The sequence below is a fragment of the Acanthopagrus latus genome, unplaced genomic scaffold (genome assembly GCF_904848185.1).
Source record: "Acanthopagrus latus isolate v.2019 unplaced genomic scaffold, fAcaLat1.1, whole genome shotgun sequence".
In the NCBI taxonomy this organism is placed as follows: domain Eukaryota; kingdom Metazoa; phylum Chordata; class Actinopteri; order Spariformes; family Sparidae; genus Acanthopagrus; species Acanthopagrus latus.
The window spans coordinates 74,765-91,831 of NW_023504087.1; the positions used below are offsets into that span (position 1 = coordinate 74,765).

The 17,067-nt window shown below is 37.9% G+C and overlaps 2 protein-coding genes across 4 annotated transcripts; one reads left to right on the forward strand and one right to left on the reverse strand.

Moving 5' to 3' along the window:
- The first annotated feature begins 3,773 nt into the window (after positions 1 to 3,773).
- LOC119016375 (protein mono-ADP-ribosyltransferase PARP9-like) lies at positions 3,774 to 9,414 on the forward strand. The gene is made up of 10 exons (XM_037092154.1): positions 3,774 to 3,917; positions 4,431 to 4,541; positions 4,647 to 5,435; positions 5,789 to 5,926; positions 6,056 to 6,190; positions 6,381 to 6,449; positions 6,686 to 6,749; positions 6,945 to 7,071; positions 8,497 to 8,569; positions 9,095 to 9,414. The coding sequence occupies exons 1-4, from the start codon at positions 3,774 to 3,776 to the stop codon at positions 5,909 to 5,911; spliced, it is 1,167 nt and encodes a 388-aa protein (XP_036948049.1). The 3' UTR covers positions 5,912 to 5,926; positions 6,056 to 6,190; positions 6,381 to 6,449; positions 6,686 to 6,749; positions 6,945 to 7,071; positions 8,497 to 8,569; positions 9,095 to 9,414.
- Positions 9,415 to 13,371: 3,957 nt separating this feature from the next.
- On the reverse strand, positions 13,372 to 16,686 carry LOC119016377. Of its 3 annotated transcripts, none has more exons than XM_037092157.1 (7): positions 16,560 to 16,686; positions 15,769 to 15,869; positions 15,294 to 15,440; positions 14,689 to 14,849; positions 14,449 to 14,579; positions 14,214 to 14,307; positions 13,372 to 14,012 (listed from the first exon to the last, which is right to left on the reverse strand). In XM_037092157.1, exons 1-7 carry the CDS (start codon positions 16,664 to 16,666, stop codon positions 13,845 to 13,847), a joined length of 909 nt encoding a protein of 302 aa, XP_036948052.1. In that variant the 5' UTR covers positions 16,667 to 16,686; the 3' UTR covers positions 13,372 to 13,844. The 3 variants fall into 3 exon arrangements, with proteins under 3 accessions (XP_036948052.1, XP_036948051.1, XP_036948053.1); XM_037092156.1 differs by having other exon boundaries at positions 14,443 to 14,579; XM_037092158.1 differs by lacking the exon at positions 14,214 to 14,307 and having other exon boundaries at positions 13,880 to 14,012; positions 14,443 to 14,579.
- Between the last annotated feature and the right edge of the window lie 381 nt (positions 16,687 to 17,067).

The following is a 17,067-nucleotide window of genomic DNA, read 5'->3' on the forward strand; positions in this document are numbered from 1 at the left end:
ATCATGCCATATTACTTGTCATATTGTATGTTCTGAACGCTGAGTCAGCATTGATACCAATATAAAAAAGGACTTTTCAAGTATCATTGATAGTCTTAGTTGTAAACCAGTAGATGGCGCTAATGCAGATGAACTTCCAGAAGACTCCAACTGGGCTTGAGCGAGGTAACAAGTCTTCATTGTCAATAAATCTGGAACTTGAGTGGAGGTAGGGATGCTCTGTTGAAAGCCTTTGTGAGACATAATTTCTCAGAAAATGTGACACCTGAGCAGTGGTTGGCAGTCTCAAGAGATGTCTTCAAAACCACTAGCAAGAAATTCATGACATGGCTGAAGGTCATCTGGACCGAGGACAGAAGAGGACTGCAGACAGAGGTGCTTAAAGGTAAGTTACTGACTCACTAGCATCTTATTATTGAACCTGGCCAAAAAAAAAGGAAGCCCATGACATGATCCGACCAAAGTCATTTGTATATACTTTCAGTCCGAAACCAGCCACAACAGGTTTAATCTGGTCCGTGCCCGAACCAGCAGTTACACTTTTGGGAAATCAGAAGGGAAAAAAACATGAAAAATATAAAAACATAAAAAATTGTTGTAAAAAGTTAAATGAACACAAAATGGCTCAAAAGGATGCTGAGGATTAGGACTACAGTCATAAGGGTCTTCAGTACAGTGAAATGTTAAATGTTTCACCATGTTTTTTTTTTTTTATGTTGAAATGGTTTTATCAAGCGGTTGAATGATAGTTATATTTTTATTGCCTCATTGTAAAGATTAGGTGTATCCATCAGTAGAATTTGATTAATGACTTTTCGAAAATGTTTATGTGTAGGAGATGTCAGTGGGACAGAAAAGCCTGAGATGCCTGACAGAACAGACAAAGACAAAGATGATGAAGTTCTGCCGGTGAATTTAGACCAGACCACATTGGAAAGGGAAGAAGAAAGGGAAGACGCACAGGACGACACTGAACCATCTAACATACAGGCTCTTGAAACAGAATCATCCAGCCCTGTTGCTCTGGTGGAAAAGTTGGTAACACAAGCAACGCTTGAAACCAATTTAGGCTCGACTCGGGGTGAAAAATAAATACGTAGCAGAAGGTACATAAACTTTATAGCTATGCCTTTTAAGATAAATGTTACAGATTAACAGATTTCAAATGCGGTGATTAGCTTTGTTTATTTCGATTATCATCTTACAAGCAGTTACTATGGATTAACATGTTGTCACAAAATGATTCCAGATCTTTTAAAATTATTAGAACATAATTATCCTTTCTATTTTATTATGTTGTTTGTAAAGTGCAGTCGAACAGTGGATTGGACATTAACAAAAACTAACTTCTGTTACGTGTTTTTTGTAAAGAAGCTTTATTTTTTAAAACAATTTAAAGTGACTGCTGGAAATGTTTTGTTATGAAATGTTCTTTATGAAACAATTTCTTAAAAGACATTTCTTGCTTGCAGAATACCAGCAGTGCCTCCACTACATCGTCAAAAAGAGTGCTGAAAGACACCACATCTTCACTCACAAGTTGCCAGATAAGCCCTGTTTTTTTTTTAATTTCTCGCAATGATTGGAGTAAACTCAGACGGAAACAACAAAAAAGGCAATTCAAAACTTTACACTGGACTAACGTAATAGCAAAGGGCATAAGAAGTGTGCACCCATTCTGCTCTTTTGGATTCAAGCGGCACTCTGTCAAAACAAAGGGATCCAAGAAAAACTGCCCTGTGTTTACCTGCTTTTCAAGGAGTGTGGTGTCCAGGTTGACGTCAAGGTGGAAAGTGAATCTTCACTTAGGGCTCTGGTCTTTTTCAAGGGGGAAATGGTGCAGCCAAAAGGAATGACGCTCTGGTCCAAAAACACAATCCATCTGTTCCATCAAAGATCAAAAAGTGACATAGTATATTTGGACGCAACTGGCAGTGTAGTTAAAAAGGCCAAAGGACAGAGTTCACCATTTTACATTTACGAACTGATAGTAAGACATCCCCTGAAAGGATGCTCCCCGGTGCCGGTTGCTACATTTGTGACCGCAGAACACACCACAGCATCTGTATCGTTTTTTTTAGGATCCTTCATGACAGACTGTGTCAAACTTCATGGGACAAAAATTCGGAAAAGAACTGTGATGTACTTATGTGATGGCTCAGCAGTTTTAATGGAAGCCATTGCACAAAACTTGTGTGGCCTGAGCCTCACAGAGCTACTTACAAAGTATTATCACATTGTGACAGGACAAGCAAAGAGTGATGCAGCTCATCTTCCAATGCTACATCGGTGCTTGAGTCACTTAATGAAAAATGCCAAGGACCTCTGCAAGAAACAGTTAGTGATGCCTTCTACTTCTTATGATTTCATTTTGATTATTACCATTATCATTCAGTATTGTTAATATTGATATTTATTTATAAAAATCTTTCCCACAGTGCTGGAAAACACTATCTCCTTTGCATGCATGTGCTCGGGCTGATGACTCAGGCTACAACGCTGAAAGAACTGGAAGAAGTTGTAGTGAGTGCTAAGTGGTTTTCTCCAGTCCAGCAAGTCATGAAAATGTTGAAAAATATTTTCAAAACCTCCAAGTACTCCTCACCTCAACTGCACCGCCAGTCGTTAAGGACATTGACACAACAGAGGAGGACTCTGTGGTAGGTTATCCCGTTGGGAATTTAAAATCTAAAATGAGTTAATTTATGTTTTCTCTGTTGAATTGTGGATCTTTTAGGTCTGTCATAGATATTGAATGGACTATTTGTTGTTTGGGTTAGGGTGAAATATTGATGCATAGACATTGCAAGCCATGTAGGCCATGTATACACAATTGCATGGAGCACAGAAAAATAATGTTCTAAGGAATGACTGATGCTGTCTCCAAATACGACAATACATGAACAAATTACATGTGTGACATGAATGTAATTGTGCCTCTCACAGGTTGAATCGAGCTCAACACCCTTCGATGACCACTTTAAGAAAGTCATCCAGCAGGCACCACTGGACACACAGGGAGAGCCAAATGACTACTACTGTCCCACCTTTATCCCCAAGCTTCTGAAGCACTTTCTGCCTCAGTCAGTTCTGTGGTCAGGACTTTTACTTGGTAAGTCAGGTGCCTATATGTTTATAAAGATCAGTCATGTATTGTGTTGCATAAGTGTTATGACCATCTGACGCCTGTAGGTGGCAGCATTGTCCTGCTAGGATAATAATCAATAGCTCATGTTCTCCATTTTTTGGTCAGACACAGGTGTTTTTTCATGAAAGCACCCTGACTTCAAAAAAAGTGTTCACAGTTTTGTAACACGGGGCAACGGAATGAGGAAAAACACAGACTTCACTTTCAACTACACAAAAAAGTCCCATTCTCCCACATTTCTCATTTCAGTGTCAGAGGCAATGTCCAGTTTAATGTGAATTATAAATAAAAGTTTCTATCAACTTGCTGCTGATTGCTGTCGCTATGTGTGCAGACTGAAGATTGTTCAACCATCAAGGGCAGTTTTTTGAGAGGCAAGATCGGATCGAAAAATTTGTCTGAAATTATTTAATTCAGGAGTAAGCTGTGTAATAAGCTTCGCATCAGGGTTCTAGCCATTCTGTCAGGGCTTATTTGTCAGCTAACCATAGACTGTAATAAAATAACTATTTTCTTGACCTTTGTAGGCACAATAAATCAATAAGTTTAATACTAATGTGACTTCATGTTAAACTCAACATGTCTTCAACAGAATTACACTAAAGATAACAAGACCCAGGGAATCATGGAGAAAAGTCAGTGGGATCTCAAGAAGATCCGTTTTCAACAGAAAAGGCTGACCAGATTGGATGACTTTGTGCACACCTACAAGGTGATGCATGAAGGTCTTCTACGAGAGTACCAAGACTCTCTAAAAATCAAGACCAAGGTATTTATTTTAGGAATCATAATATAATCAGACAATGTACTTGATTTAAAACTGTATGTATTAAGTTTTGATGGTCGTCAATGCAGGAAGTGGGGGGAAAAAAACATAAATAAAGTAGCTGATGTATAATTTCTTCATTTTTCCATGTGTTATCATAATTTCAAAAAGCTGTTTTGTTGTAGAATTTTAGGACTGAATAGTATGTCATATTTAAAAATACATCTCATACAATATTATTAATCAATAACACACTGTCTGTGTCACTATATGAAAGCACAGAACATCATAGGTTTTTCATATTGAATAATACTTCCTATTACAGACCACAGTGATTCATAAGACAAGCAAAACAACAGCAAATAAAAATTTTAAAAAGTTTATAAAAAAGAGATGTCAACAGATCAATTCACAAAATTTACTAGTGTTGTAATGCATCCACAATCCAAAATAGACATCCGAAATTCATAACTTGCTCAAGTAATAACAATACATCTCTCTGTTTTATGTAACAAGACCCACAGGGTTGCCGTTGAAAGGTGGAAACAAAGGAAGCAGGGGAGGAGAGGTGTATATGTCTCACCAATGAAGAAGCCTTTTGATTTCAAGAAACATGAAAAGCAGAAGGTAACAACAAGATGTTGTTTGTGATCACCATCAGCTTAAAGTGTATTGTACTATGTGGTTACATGAAATATAAATGGGGATTCAGTGTAACATTTTGATTATCAGGTTTTAAAGACGAAGACATCAAACCAGACTGAGGTCCAGGAGAAGTTCATAAACACCAACGAACCAACCAACAAAACAGATGTTGACACTTTGTTGGAGGATGCACCGCCACCACCACCCATGCTGGACACCCACCAAGACAAGAGGTTGTCAGTTACACTGTCAGAAGACCTCACAGTATGTGTGTGGAAAGCAGATCTGACTATGTTTGACGTGGACGCAGTTGTCAATGCTGCTAATACGATCTTGAGTCATTCTGGGGGGCTTGCACTGGCTTTAGTTAAAGCTGGAGGGCCAGATATTGTTGAAGAGAGTGACCTGCATATTCGTAAGTGTGGCAAACTGAAACCTGGCCAGGCGGTAGTCACAAGTGCTGGTAATTTACCATGCAGATATGTCATTCATGCCGTTGGCCCCAAAGTCACAATTAATCCACCCCCAACCATGCTCTCCAAAGGCAAGGGGACTTTAAAAAAGGCCATAGAGAGCATCTTGCAGAAAGTAAGAGACCTTAACATTCAGTCTGTTGCTATTCCAGCAATAAGCTCTGGGATTTTCAATTTTCCATTGGGACTGTGTGCAGACAGGATAGTGTCCACAATAAAGGAGGTCCATGATCACAAGAAGCTCAAAACTCAACATCGTGTGGTTCATCTTGTAAACAACGATGAGCCATCTGTCAAAGAAATGGAAAGGGCCTGCCTGGAGATATTAGTATCACCAACTTCAGAAGCCACAGTCTCAGAGCAAATGCCGAAGAGTAAGACAATCACGGATGAAGAACAGCAGGTACTTTATGACTCATAGGAGAATTCTCACATTTTGAATGCATATCCAACTAAAATTAAATCAGTGATTGACTGATGAACATTTCATTTCTGCATATATTTTGAATATGTATTTAGTGATAGGTACACCTGCGGAAGTTATCGTATTACAGGTGTTAAGTGTTACGCTTTTCAAATGTTTTTTTCATGATACAGCCTGTTCAGTTGTTTGCTAGAAATGAATGAACTGTGATTTAAAATTTACAAAGGTCAAGATATTGATTATATGGAGTTTTATTTCACGTCATTCATTATTTTTATTTATATTAATGGGATTATATGAAGAGCTAAGAAATTGTACAATTGTTTTCCCAGCTAAAAACACTGTGGAAAAGGAAGGACACAGAAGTGGTAGTTGCAGTGATACCATCTGCCAACCAGGAAGGTTCCAGTTTTCTTGTGCACCACAGTGAACTCTGTTCACTGAGACCTCACTGATGGCTGACAGGCGAGGTATTTTATGGTTTGAATGTTACCCACATTACACTCAAATATCACACATGAAGTAGTTATGCTGACTTATGCTGAAATAAGTATTCCAAGGTTTGAAAGCTGTGTTTCTTTTCTCTTCTTCCATACTAGGTTATGGAGAGTCTCTTCCATCTGTATGCCAAACAGCTCAACCTCGGAAAGGACTTATTTTTACTGAACCATTACACAGCTGGTGTGATACTGTTTGGAAAAGGAGAAAGCGTTAGACAGCACAGTTTGCGGAGGGTAATGGTTGTTTTCATTCCTTTATCCTGTCCAGACCTCAAAAAGCCAAATCTTAATAGGAAAACCCGATTTGCATTTTTAGAATAAGAGAATAAAATAACTCAAATTTTCCGAATGTGGCTTTTCTTTAAAAAGAAAACTCTAGAAACGTTATTGACTATTATTTAATTTATTTTTATTTCCATTACAGACTGACTTCAACAACTATGAAGCCATACTTTCTTTTGTAAATGTTGGTGGAGTACACTGGAAGTTACTGGTCAGTGATTGTTACTTCAATGGTGATCTGAAATCCTCTTGTGTTATGTATATATTTATTATGTTGTTTTGAAATAACATTAATCTTTTTTAGTATGTACTTCCTGCCATAAGCACAGTATATCTGTTGGATCCTGTGGCTAACAAATCAGAGCAAGCTGAGTCTGCACATGCTGCAAAAGGGTCATCATTTTTCTCATCAAGGTTTAGCTTTCTTTTTCTCTCTGTCTTTGCCAGAAACAACCAGTATACATAGAACAACCAACAAATCCCTGAGAAATTTTGAAAGAAGACATCTTTGGTATCTGGTCTCATATACTCCTCCTTTGTTTTGTGAAAATGTTGCTATTAATTGTATAAAACACATGTCACAACAACACAGTAATGCGAAGTAGTTACTTGATGCAGTTTTATTGATTTGAAGTTTATTATTTTGTAAACCTGACTTTGATGTCGATATTGCATGTGTTTTGATAACACCATGTGTTTTATATAGGGATTACATGAGGATGCGCATGATTGTCCATGGCAAGAACGACTGGGGAAGAGTCAGATGGAGAGGAGGAGTCATGGACCATCCTGTGCAACGTGACAAGTGTAGTTGCGGGGTCATCGTCACCATGGTAATGGCCGTGTGTGTGTGTGTGTGTGTGTATGTGTTTGTGATGTTTACTTCTATCTCTATGTTTCTCTATCAAACATAATGGGTCAGAGTTCTGGTGCTTAACTGGAAAATGTAACATAACAATAAAGTGAGACAGCACTGGCAATTTGGAGTCATAAGAACTCTTTGGTAAATGGATTGAGCCATTAAAATAATATTCATAGATTCACAGAATTAGAGTAAGTAATTTCCAAAACTTAACACAGCGGGTAGGGAAAATGGTGCATTGATATGTGGCTGTAGCCAAAATTACATTGCGTTTCCTTCCTTTAGCCTCATATGTTCTGTGTGCTTTTTAATTCAGTGTCTTGATTCATTGTCCAAAGTATCACGGTAGAACAATGCTACAAAAAATATAGCTATGTTCAGTATGTCATTTCAATTAAAATATATAATTAATATTCCATAATCTATAGTTCTGTTCTTAAAGTTCACACTTGAATTTAATGTATTTTCAGTGGTGTAAATATGACTGTGCTGAGGGATGATTGTTGTCACAGCCCGTGTAGTTTGGCATTTACATGTCTGAGGTACTACTATACTTATTTTTTAACATATCAATTCATATTTGCCTTTGCATTGATTTATAATTCAAAAACAGTGTTTCAAAGATGACATGCTTAATTCTGTATGCTGGTGTAGATGGCAAAGGCAATGATGAAGGCATATCCTGCATTGCCTCTCATGTCCTTTGACACATCAAAGAAGGAGATGGCTTTGGAAAGGACTAAGTTTGCACTGGCAGTACTGAATGATTCAGGTTTAAGTCATTTTTCTCTTTTATTCACATTAAGTAGTTCATCTTGTTGTGAAAGTAAATACAATCATACACAACCAAATGAACTACATCCTCTGTAAAGAGTCCACACAGTTCATATTGTTTTTGTCAAAAGTGTAAAAGATTTTATGAAAAAAAAAAAAACAGTTATATATACCATACATTTCAGACTCCCATCACAGAATCAAAAAGAACTCTTACCAAATGTCTATATTGTCAACTGGAACTGAAACAGAAGTTATATCACTTTAATTTTGTAAATGTATAGATTTATTTATGTCTGTATTTTTTCCCTCAGTAAAGCTTCACAATACTGATTGTTAAATTTATTAAATAGACTTGAAAACTCCTTCAACATATCTGAGTTGATGACTATTAATGATCCAGCTGACAAGCTATATATAAATTGAGAGCAACACAGCAGCCAATGTAACAGATCAATGTAGAATGTAAGAAATTAATGGGAATGGATTCCACCAATTCATTCCCATTAATTTGTTTGGAATTCCCATTGATTTGTTTGTTTATACTGGTGTAACCGGTTACCCCAATAAACTATGGAATGTGTACATATGTGAATTATAACAGAAATGTGTTTTATTTCAGTGTTAGATCTGGACAACCACTGTGTGATGTGCTCTGCCTCAAAGCCCCCTGGACCAGGGCCTCCAGCTGGTGGGTGAGTTTTTGTGACTGTTTCTTGTACATTTATCAATTGGGGTTTATTGTATAGTTATAGAAGAATTTTCTTGGAATTTTCTAAACTTAGCACCAAGCCACCAAAACCAATGTCAAGGGCTACCTTACTTCCCAAGATACATAAAAACTATAAATGAAAAAGATACTAAATGTTGACACTATGACTAAAATAATGGATTAAAAGTGTAACTGTGCCCTTCCACTGTAATATTTGGTGTCCAGAACTGTAGTCTATTGTCCTCTACACAGATAGAGACCCTAGATTTTGAAAACAAAATGCTGTGGTATACTGCAGTGCAAACCTGATGAAGACATATCTTTCTTTCATTGACTTCAAGATGATGGCTTTTTGTTATTTGATTAAAGGATTAACACAGCATATTAAACACATTGTAAAAGTGTAACGCAATGGACATAAATCTCTTAATACAAATTATTGTGGCAAACATTTTCTTGACTACAGTCCGAAATGATTCTCTTGTCTTTTTGTAATTTAATTTTTCAGATACAGTGTGACTCTTGCCAACGATGGTACCATGAGCAGTGTCTGGGTTTGGCTGAAGACCAACTCAAAAAAGCTAGGACAGCCAAATGGGAATGTGTCCTTTGCACATAAATAAAAGGTGTGATAAAAAATGCAATTTGCAGTCAGAAAGTAGGTGTCAGTTAAGGAAAGCCAAAGGTCACATTATTTTTCTTTTACGATATAAAGTCTACATTGTTAAAAAAAAAAAAAGAAAAAAAAAAAGGATTGTTTGTTATACATGCTCAATGGTGCAGTCAGAAAGTAGGTGTCAGTTAACGAATGCCAAGGGTCACATTAATTTTAAGTCTACATTGTTAAAAAAAAAAAAAAATGTTTGTTATACATGTTCAATGGTGATTTCTGATGTATGAGTGAAATATACTTCTAATATTTACAAGATACTATTATGTGTGTGTTTGTAGTATCACATATTTCCATCACCTTGTTCTCTGTAAGGGACTTGTCTGTTTCTGAAACACTTCTTTACATTGTAGTTTAAACCTCTGATATTTTTTAATGGTTTTTTAAAATGTAAATTTTAGCATTTTAGCTCAATAGCTTCCGGGTCATGTGACCTAATGACCCCAAACCAGCCCAGGATCATAGTACTCCACTGGAGGGTGGTGATACACCTCTTATTTTTCCATTTTAAGTTTTGAAATATTTTATAATAATTTTTTAATATCATTAGCATTTTAGCTCAATAGCTTCCAGGTCATGTGACCAAATGACCCCAAACCAGTGCAGGATCATAGTACTGCACTGGGGGGTTGAGATACACCTCTTATATTTCCATTTTAAGTTTTAGAATATTTTATAATAATTTTTAAATATCAATTTTAGCATTTTAGCTCAATAGCTTCAAGGTCATGTGACCAAATGACCCCAAACCAGTGCAGGATCATAGTACTGCACTGGGGGGTTGAGATACACCTCTTATATTTCCATTTTAAGTTTTAGAATATTTTATAATAATTTTTAAATATCAATTTTAGCATTTTAGCTTAATAGCTTCAAGGTCATGTGACCTAATGACCCCACACCAGTCCAGGATCATAGTACTCCACTGGGGGGTTGAGATACACCTCTTGTTTTTCCATTTTAAGTTCTAGAATATTTTATAATATTTTTTTGATGTCAATTTTAGCATTTTAGCTCAATAGCTTCAAGGTCATGTGACCTACTTATTCCAAACCAGTGCAGGATCATAGTACTCCACTGGGGGGGTTGAGATACACCTCTTATTTTTCCATTCTAAGTTTTAGAATATTTTATAATAATTTTTAAATATCAATTTTAGCATTTTAGCTCAATAGCTTCCGGGTCATGTGACCTAATGACCCCAAACCAGTGCAGGATCATAGTATTGCACTGGGGGGTTGAGATACACCTCTTATTTTTCCATTTTAAGTTCTAGAATATTTTATAATAATTTTTTAATGTCAATATTAGCATTTTAGCTTAATAGCTTCAAGGTCATGTGACCTACTTATTCCAAACCAGTGCAGGATCATAGTACTCCACTGGGGGGGTTGAGATACACCTCTTGTTTTTCCATTTTAATATTTCTGAAATTTTATATCAATTTCTTTATGTAAATATGAGCATTTTAGCTCAATAGCTTCCAGGTCATGTGACCTAACGACTCCAAACCAGTGTAGGATCATAGAAACATACTGGCAGGTTGGGATACACCTGTTTTTATTCCATTTTAACACTCCTGATCATCAAGCTGTCGATCTTGGCTTGGAAGTCTGCTGGCAGTTTTTGGGACATCGATGTCCGTGCTCTGATAGAGAGGCGGCTGCGCTGCATGAAGCGGTAACACCAAGAAGGACCTCCCGCAAAGTCACTGATGTTCATCTCCTTGGCAACTACCACCTGGGCGTGGAGGCGTAACTGAACTGTTGACAAGCCTCTCCCAGCGGCACATTGTTCAAGCACCCATCTGTGAACTTGTTCCTCTAGCTGTGGCCATCTAGCTTTTAGCCTGCGATTAGCTTTTTTGGTTTTCTTCATTGTCGTTAGAGTATCCTCCGCTTTTCGCCGGTCCCTCACAAGTTTCTCGCTCACTCCAAACTTTCTTTCAGCTGCTCGATTACCGTTTTCAGCTGCATATTTTACAACTTGCAGCTTGTAATCTGCTGAGTCTGATTTTCTTTTTGGGGGCATCTTTCTTTTTCTGTTCAATCTTTCTCACTTGTCTTTATAGGTTTATGTTTTATATTTTAATTTTTCTGTGGTACAGGAGTAATAGGCGTAGCAGATAATGGCACACTATCCTAGGGCGCCCCCCCGCGGCTGTCAGCATGAACATGAGAAATTACCTGTATATTTTAATATATAAGTCGCACCTGAGTATAAGTCGCAGGACCAGCCAAACCATGAAAAAAAGTGCGACTTATAGTCCGAAAAATACGGTAATTGAAACCCAATGCACGACCCTCCGGAGTATAATAGCGCCTTAAATTTTACTTGAAATAAGTTGCAACTTGTCCTCCCAAACTTTAGGTCTGTTTTCTGCCAGAAAACACAGTACAGGCAATGTCTCAGTTTAACCATGCCCCGTATAGGAACACTTGTACACAACCACTGTTCACATCCAAACTCACCATTGGGGGCGCCGCTTAGCTCGGTTGGTAGCGCGCGACCCATGTGCCGAGGCTCTGCAGCTGACCCGGGTTTGACTCCCAGCCCGGGTCCCTTTGCTGCGTGTCACTCTTACCCTGTTTCCTGTCACACTCTTCAGTAAAGTAACCTAGAACTGTACGTTAGGATGACCAGAAATGCTAGAATATGCATTTGTTAAATCAATAACTGAAAACCTTGTCTGATAGAATTTTTTAACATAAATATTACATCATCTGCTGGATGCTGACCAGCTTTGCTTATGACCCTAGTATGTTTTAATGAACTCCACCCCCCTTTGATTTATTTTCAGACAAGTCGATACATGGCAAGATTAGCAATTCAACAATGGCACCTTGGTTTATGAAAGACTGAACAACAGAAGTAATGACTTCCACAGCTTCAAGGCTGAATGGATGTTTTTCTTTACATTATCTATATGTTAATTTTGACTGGACATTGCATTTTTTATATTTCTGAAATAAACTCTAGCTTAAGGGCATCAAACTATCAAATATTGTTAGAAGTAATGCTTAAGCAGCACATTATCAATGCAATCAGAAGTGCCACTGCCCAATTTAGACCTGTGTGTTGGCAAATTTTAACAATACTGTTTTTTGCAAATGTCTTGGTTTGGAGGAAATGATAACTAATCCTAAACAATGTTAAATCATCCACTTTCTGTAGAATCAATTTTACCATTTCATCCACCAACTCCTTCCTATTATCTGAGAACATGTGATCTGGAAGTCCCCATTGGCTTATGGCCTCCCAACATAAGAACTTGGCATCAGACTGAGCATCCTCTCGCTTGGTAGGACAAACCTCAGGCCACTGCAAAACTCTGTCTACACCTACTAGCCTGTATCTGTTTAAGCATCAATTGGTTTTATCATATCAACAAAGTCCCTGACTAGCTCACTCTTGGAGTCAGAATATAACCAGGAGGGACCATCACCCCTCTCCTAACATTGTTTTTTAGACAGATTGTACATCTGTCTATGACATGATCAATTTGTTCAATCAAATATGGTGCCCAAAAACCTTCTCTTAATGTCCCCCCTTGCAACATGTGCTTGCCCATTTGCTGCTTGACACCATCTTGTGGTTCTTCATCCTCTGGGGTTGTCAAATGCTCAACAAAATCTACACAGCAAAAATCCCAGTGTATATTGTACTCCTTAAGTGTACATTTAACACCAGTTTCGGTGTCTATATAGGTCCAAGAGTTCGGTGTTCAGTGAACACTGTCAAAAGTGTAAACTATATACTCCAAATAAAGAGTTACATTTGAACCCTTACAGTGTGCAATAGTACTCCCTCACTGGTACTTTTAGACACTATTCCAGTGCTTTCAACACCTGCAGTATAAACCTACAACTCCAAGAGACTAAAAGATATACTCTGAGTAAGTGTTTTATAGAACTCTGCAGAGCTTATCATTTTACACTCTGGGAATGAGAATATACTCTGTAATTGGTGTACACTTAACACCTTTAAAGTGAATTATGATCACTTTGAGAATATATAATACACACATTCTTTTCTTGAAAACGTAACATTATCTTTACTATAATATAATAAACATATTAACAAATGTCTTAACATTATGGAAGTGTACAGTCGGCTCTTATTACAATGACATCAGTTTTATTTTAGTAGTCTATGCATTACATCATAGAATAAACAAACACCAGTCAGATTATCCCTTGGCAGTAAACAAAAAACTGTTGACTATTTTTTGTCACTACAAACTCCCTGACAAAATCCCTCTTTGAATTACTAGTGCTCCACTACAGCTCAGCAAGGAAACATTGTCTGCTGAAACACAGATACTGTAACTTTGGGTGATACAGCCTTCAAAAATCTGAACCTGTCCTTTAAAGAACAATATACTCAGCCTGTTAATGTACAACATGACATTCAGCGGGTGCTGCAGTACTGTCAACAGGTGTAATCTGAAACTGAACCATAAATTAGTTCATACACCAAACATCAAACACTGCCAAAGGTACGAAGCCATGGTGCAAAATAAGCTTGACAAATTATTTTTTTTATATCATCACTGAGATTTAAAAAAAAAAAACAGATGTGTAAAAGATCAAACATAAAAGTTAAAACCTTTCGCCAGCTCCAGTCCGCTGCTCTCTGTGGTTTGAGAGGTCCTTCTCTTGACTCCACTGTTATTGCCAGAACTGAGTCCTCGCTGTGTGTTTTTTAGTTTCCATGCAATGTAGCCCTCATTGCTCTCTGCATCAAAGAAATGCTCCTAAGTTGAAAATAAATAAAAGAAATTTAAGCATGATTATACACCTAGTAAAAGGAAAATGCATCAAAACATTGGCTGTCAATTTCAAGAATGTTGACTGCCCACTTGCTGCCTGTACAACACCACCTGTCTATATTACTCATAATAATTTAACTTAATAATTTGAGGAGTTGGGGAACGTCTCAGTAAAAAAATACTTACATAGCCCTTTCTGGAGTAGGGATCTCTTAGGGAAGGGAACAGTGTTACAATCCCCAATGCATATTGTGTCCTCTTGTCCTTTGGTGGAGCACTTCTGTGGGTGTAATGGATAGGTTGCATTGATGGCAAGACACTCCATTACATGTTTTTCATGAACAACATGTTTGCAATCAAATACTATGAATGTGCCTTTATAACTAAATAATGCACCTTGAAGCATTTTACATACCCATACTTTTCCAACATATCAGCAACAACGGTGTTGACAAGTTCACGGCGTGTTCGGTCCTTCATCTGTCCTTTAGTCGCATATTCTGCAAGTATTTTGTCCCCTCCAGGCTTTTGTTCCAGAACTCTCTCGACAAGCTTGAAAACAAGAAAAATATAAGAAGAAAAAATAAGATCACACCCCACAACAAAAATATGATGTCAAAAACATACATCATAATGAGAAGGAACATACAAAAAACACCACCTCTTTGGCTCGTGAAGAACTGTCATCAACATGCTGACTTCTTGGGGGGCTCAGAATGCAATCATCGATGCGCTGTCTTTTGGGAGACATCAGAAAAGCATCACTATCCGACGAGTGTGATGATAGTGACAAGGTGTCTGTGCATGATGATGCAGGAGAGTCTGAAAAGAGGGAACACATCATTTTCAAAAACACATTTCACATCTGATTTCATTAATTGACTCACAGTTTCAAATAAGAAGAGGTGAGGGCATGGAAAGACATGGTGAAAATGTGCATGTGTCTTTCAGCCATATACCATTAACAGACTACAATCAGTTTTGATGGTTAATGTCGCTACATTTTAGGCAATTTAGGCTACAACAGACAGTCTTCTTGGTGGCAACTAAGTGCCGAGGTCTGTATTCTTATCAGTTGATATTTTCATAAGTAAATGGATTGGTTCTGTAAGTAATGAAAAACAAATTCTGCCTAAATGATCAAATTACATTTTAAAGGGAAAATTGGTGAGTACCTTATTAATTGTGTGATTAAAAGCCAATTACAATGATCAGATATTGATAGTGTAAGCCTGAAATGCACAATTTGATCAAACGACCACTTACCACAGACAGAAAGATTGTCAACAATCGTCCACTGGATGTCAGATTTTTCCTCCAGGATGTCACTAAAGACCTCTTCATCAACCTCTGTTCCACTCTCATCCAGCAAATATATGTCCTTCTCAGCCGGTATACTGAACTTCCTTTTAGCTTCGAACACAGAAAAAAGGATAAATTAAGCTTGGGTACATCTCTTATTGTAACTTAGTGTTACAATAAGAGATTTTTGCAACTAAAACACAACGACCTGAGAATACAAATTACGTGTCAGTAGTATAGTGGATAAAAGTGAACACATACTATGTCTTAACAGCTCTTAGTTTGACTAGATGTTTATTTACCTGTAGGGAGCTTATCTTTTTCAGTTAAGAATGCCTGTCCATCAACAGCCAATGACAGGTTATTCAATTATGAATGTCCTGGTGACACAATATACAGTACAACCTTTAGGCTACTTGCAGCATAGACATTAGCTTACCCTCCTTGAGAAATTCTGAGTGAGAGGCTCCATGTAGTTTGATGTACTTCTTCTTTCCTTTATACTGCACCTTGAACAGCATGGCTGTAGGTTTTCCACGACTACAACATAAAGATAGAATTGCATTAGTGGACACAAAAGTACAAAACCAGGCCTTGTACACAACTTAATTCTACCTCATGACTGGACGCGGTCAGGCCAGGTGAGATGGAGAATACACACCCAACACTGAAGAAAGGTACAGGCAGCACCATATATTCAAGGGCTATGCTATGCTAGCTGCGACCCGAGCACATGCTGTCACCCTGCTCACTGCCACGGTCTTCGGTCCTCTTATCGCTCTTACTCCCACTGACGGTCGTGTATGAGTCCGACAAGCCCGCTCTTCATTCGGACACTACTTTTCTCCGGTGTTAAATATGTGCAGTGCTAGCGACATATTTTCGGTCTGGAGCATACATGCATTAGAGCGGGAGTCGGAAGCTTTGAAGTAGCTTCAGTGATATTAGCTCAGCGGGAGAGAGCTAATGCTAACAGGCAAATCGTATTTTTCTCATGTTGAATAACCTGCTTCACTATGGCTTGCGTTACGACCGCAATTAAAATTCTAAAAAGTTTAACATTTACAGTGACTTTACAACTAATAGAGTAAGCTAGCTAAACTAAACTGAAGCCACCTTATTGCCTCTTTAAGTAATGTTGGCGTTTTCAATTATTAATGATAGTTATGAGACTCAAAACGTGAAGAATTATTTGATATTCTCGACATTATTCACTTTATAGTTTCTCACCTGCAGTCCAACGCAGCTTTTGCATAGATGTATAATCCGTAGGCTGTGGATGGGGGGAGAGACAGGCTGGTGCAGGTCCGTTGCTGCACTGCTCCGACATGATACATAACACCCACCGTGCCAACCAATGAGAGGGCGCAGAGAACTGATGACAAAATCGAAACCTAAATGGTGATGCGGCCGGGAAAGACTCAATCAACAAATAGACTCCAATAATGCAAAATAAACACTGCAATTACTCTACTCTGACACTCTACTTGGAAAAAACACCTGAGAGTGATTCTGGCTCAGCCTGAGGAGTGTACTTTGTGCTCATTTGACACCAAAGTGTAAGGTTTTTTACTCTGGTCATCAAAACTCCAGGATTTTAACACTTTGGCATTTGCTGTGCACTGTGGTGCCCCTTGCCAAATTGACATACTCCTATTACCTGTGATAGTCTCTATGCCACAACCTGCTCAAGGCATTTGTACCATGATTCAAAGGAATTCTTCGACCATAATTTTCA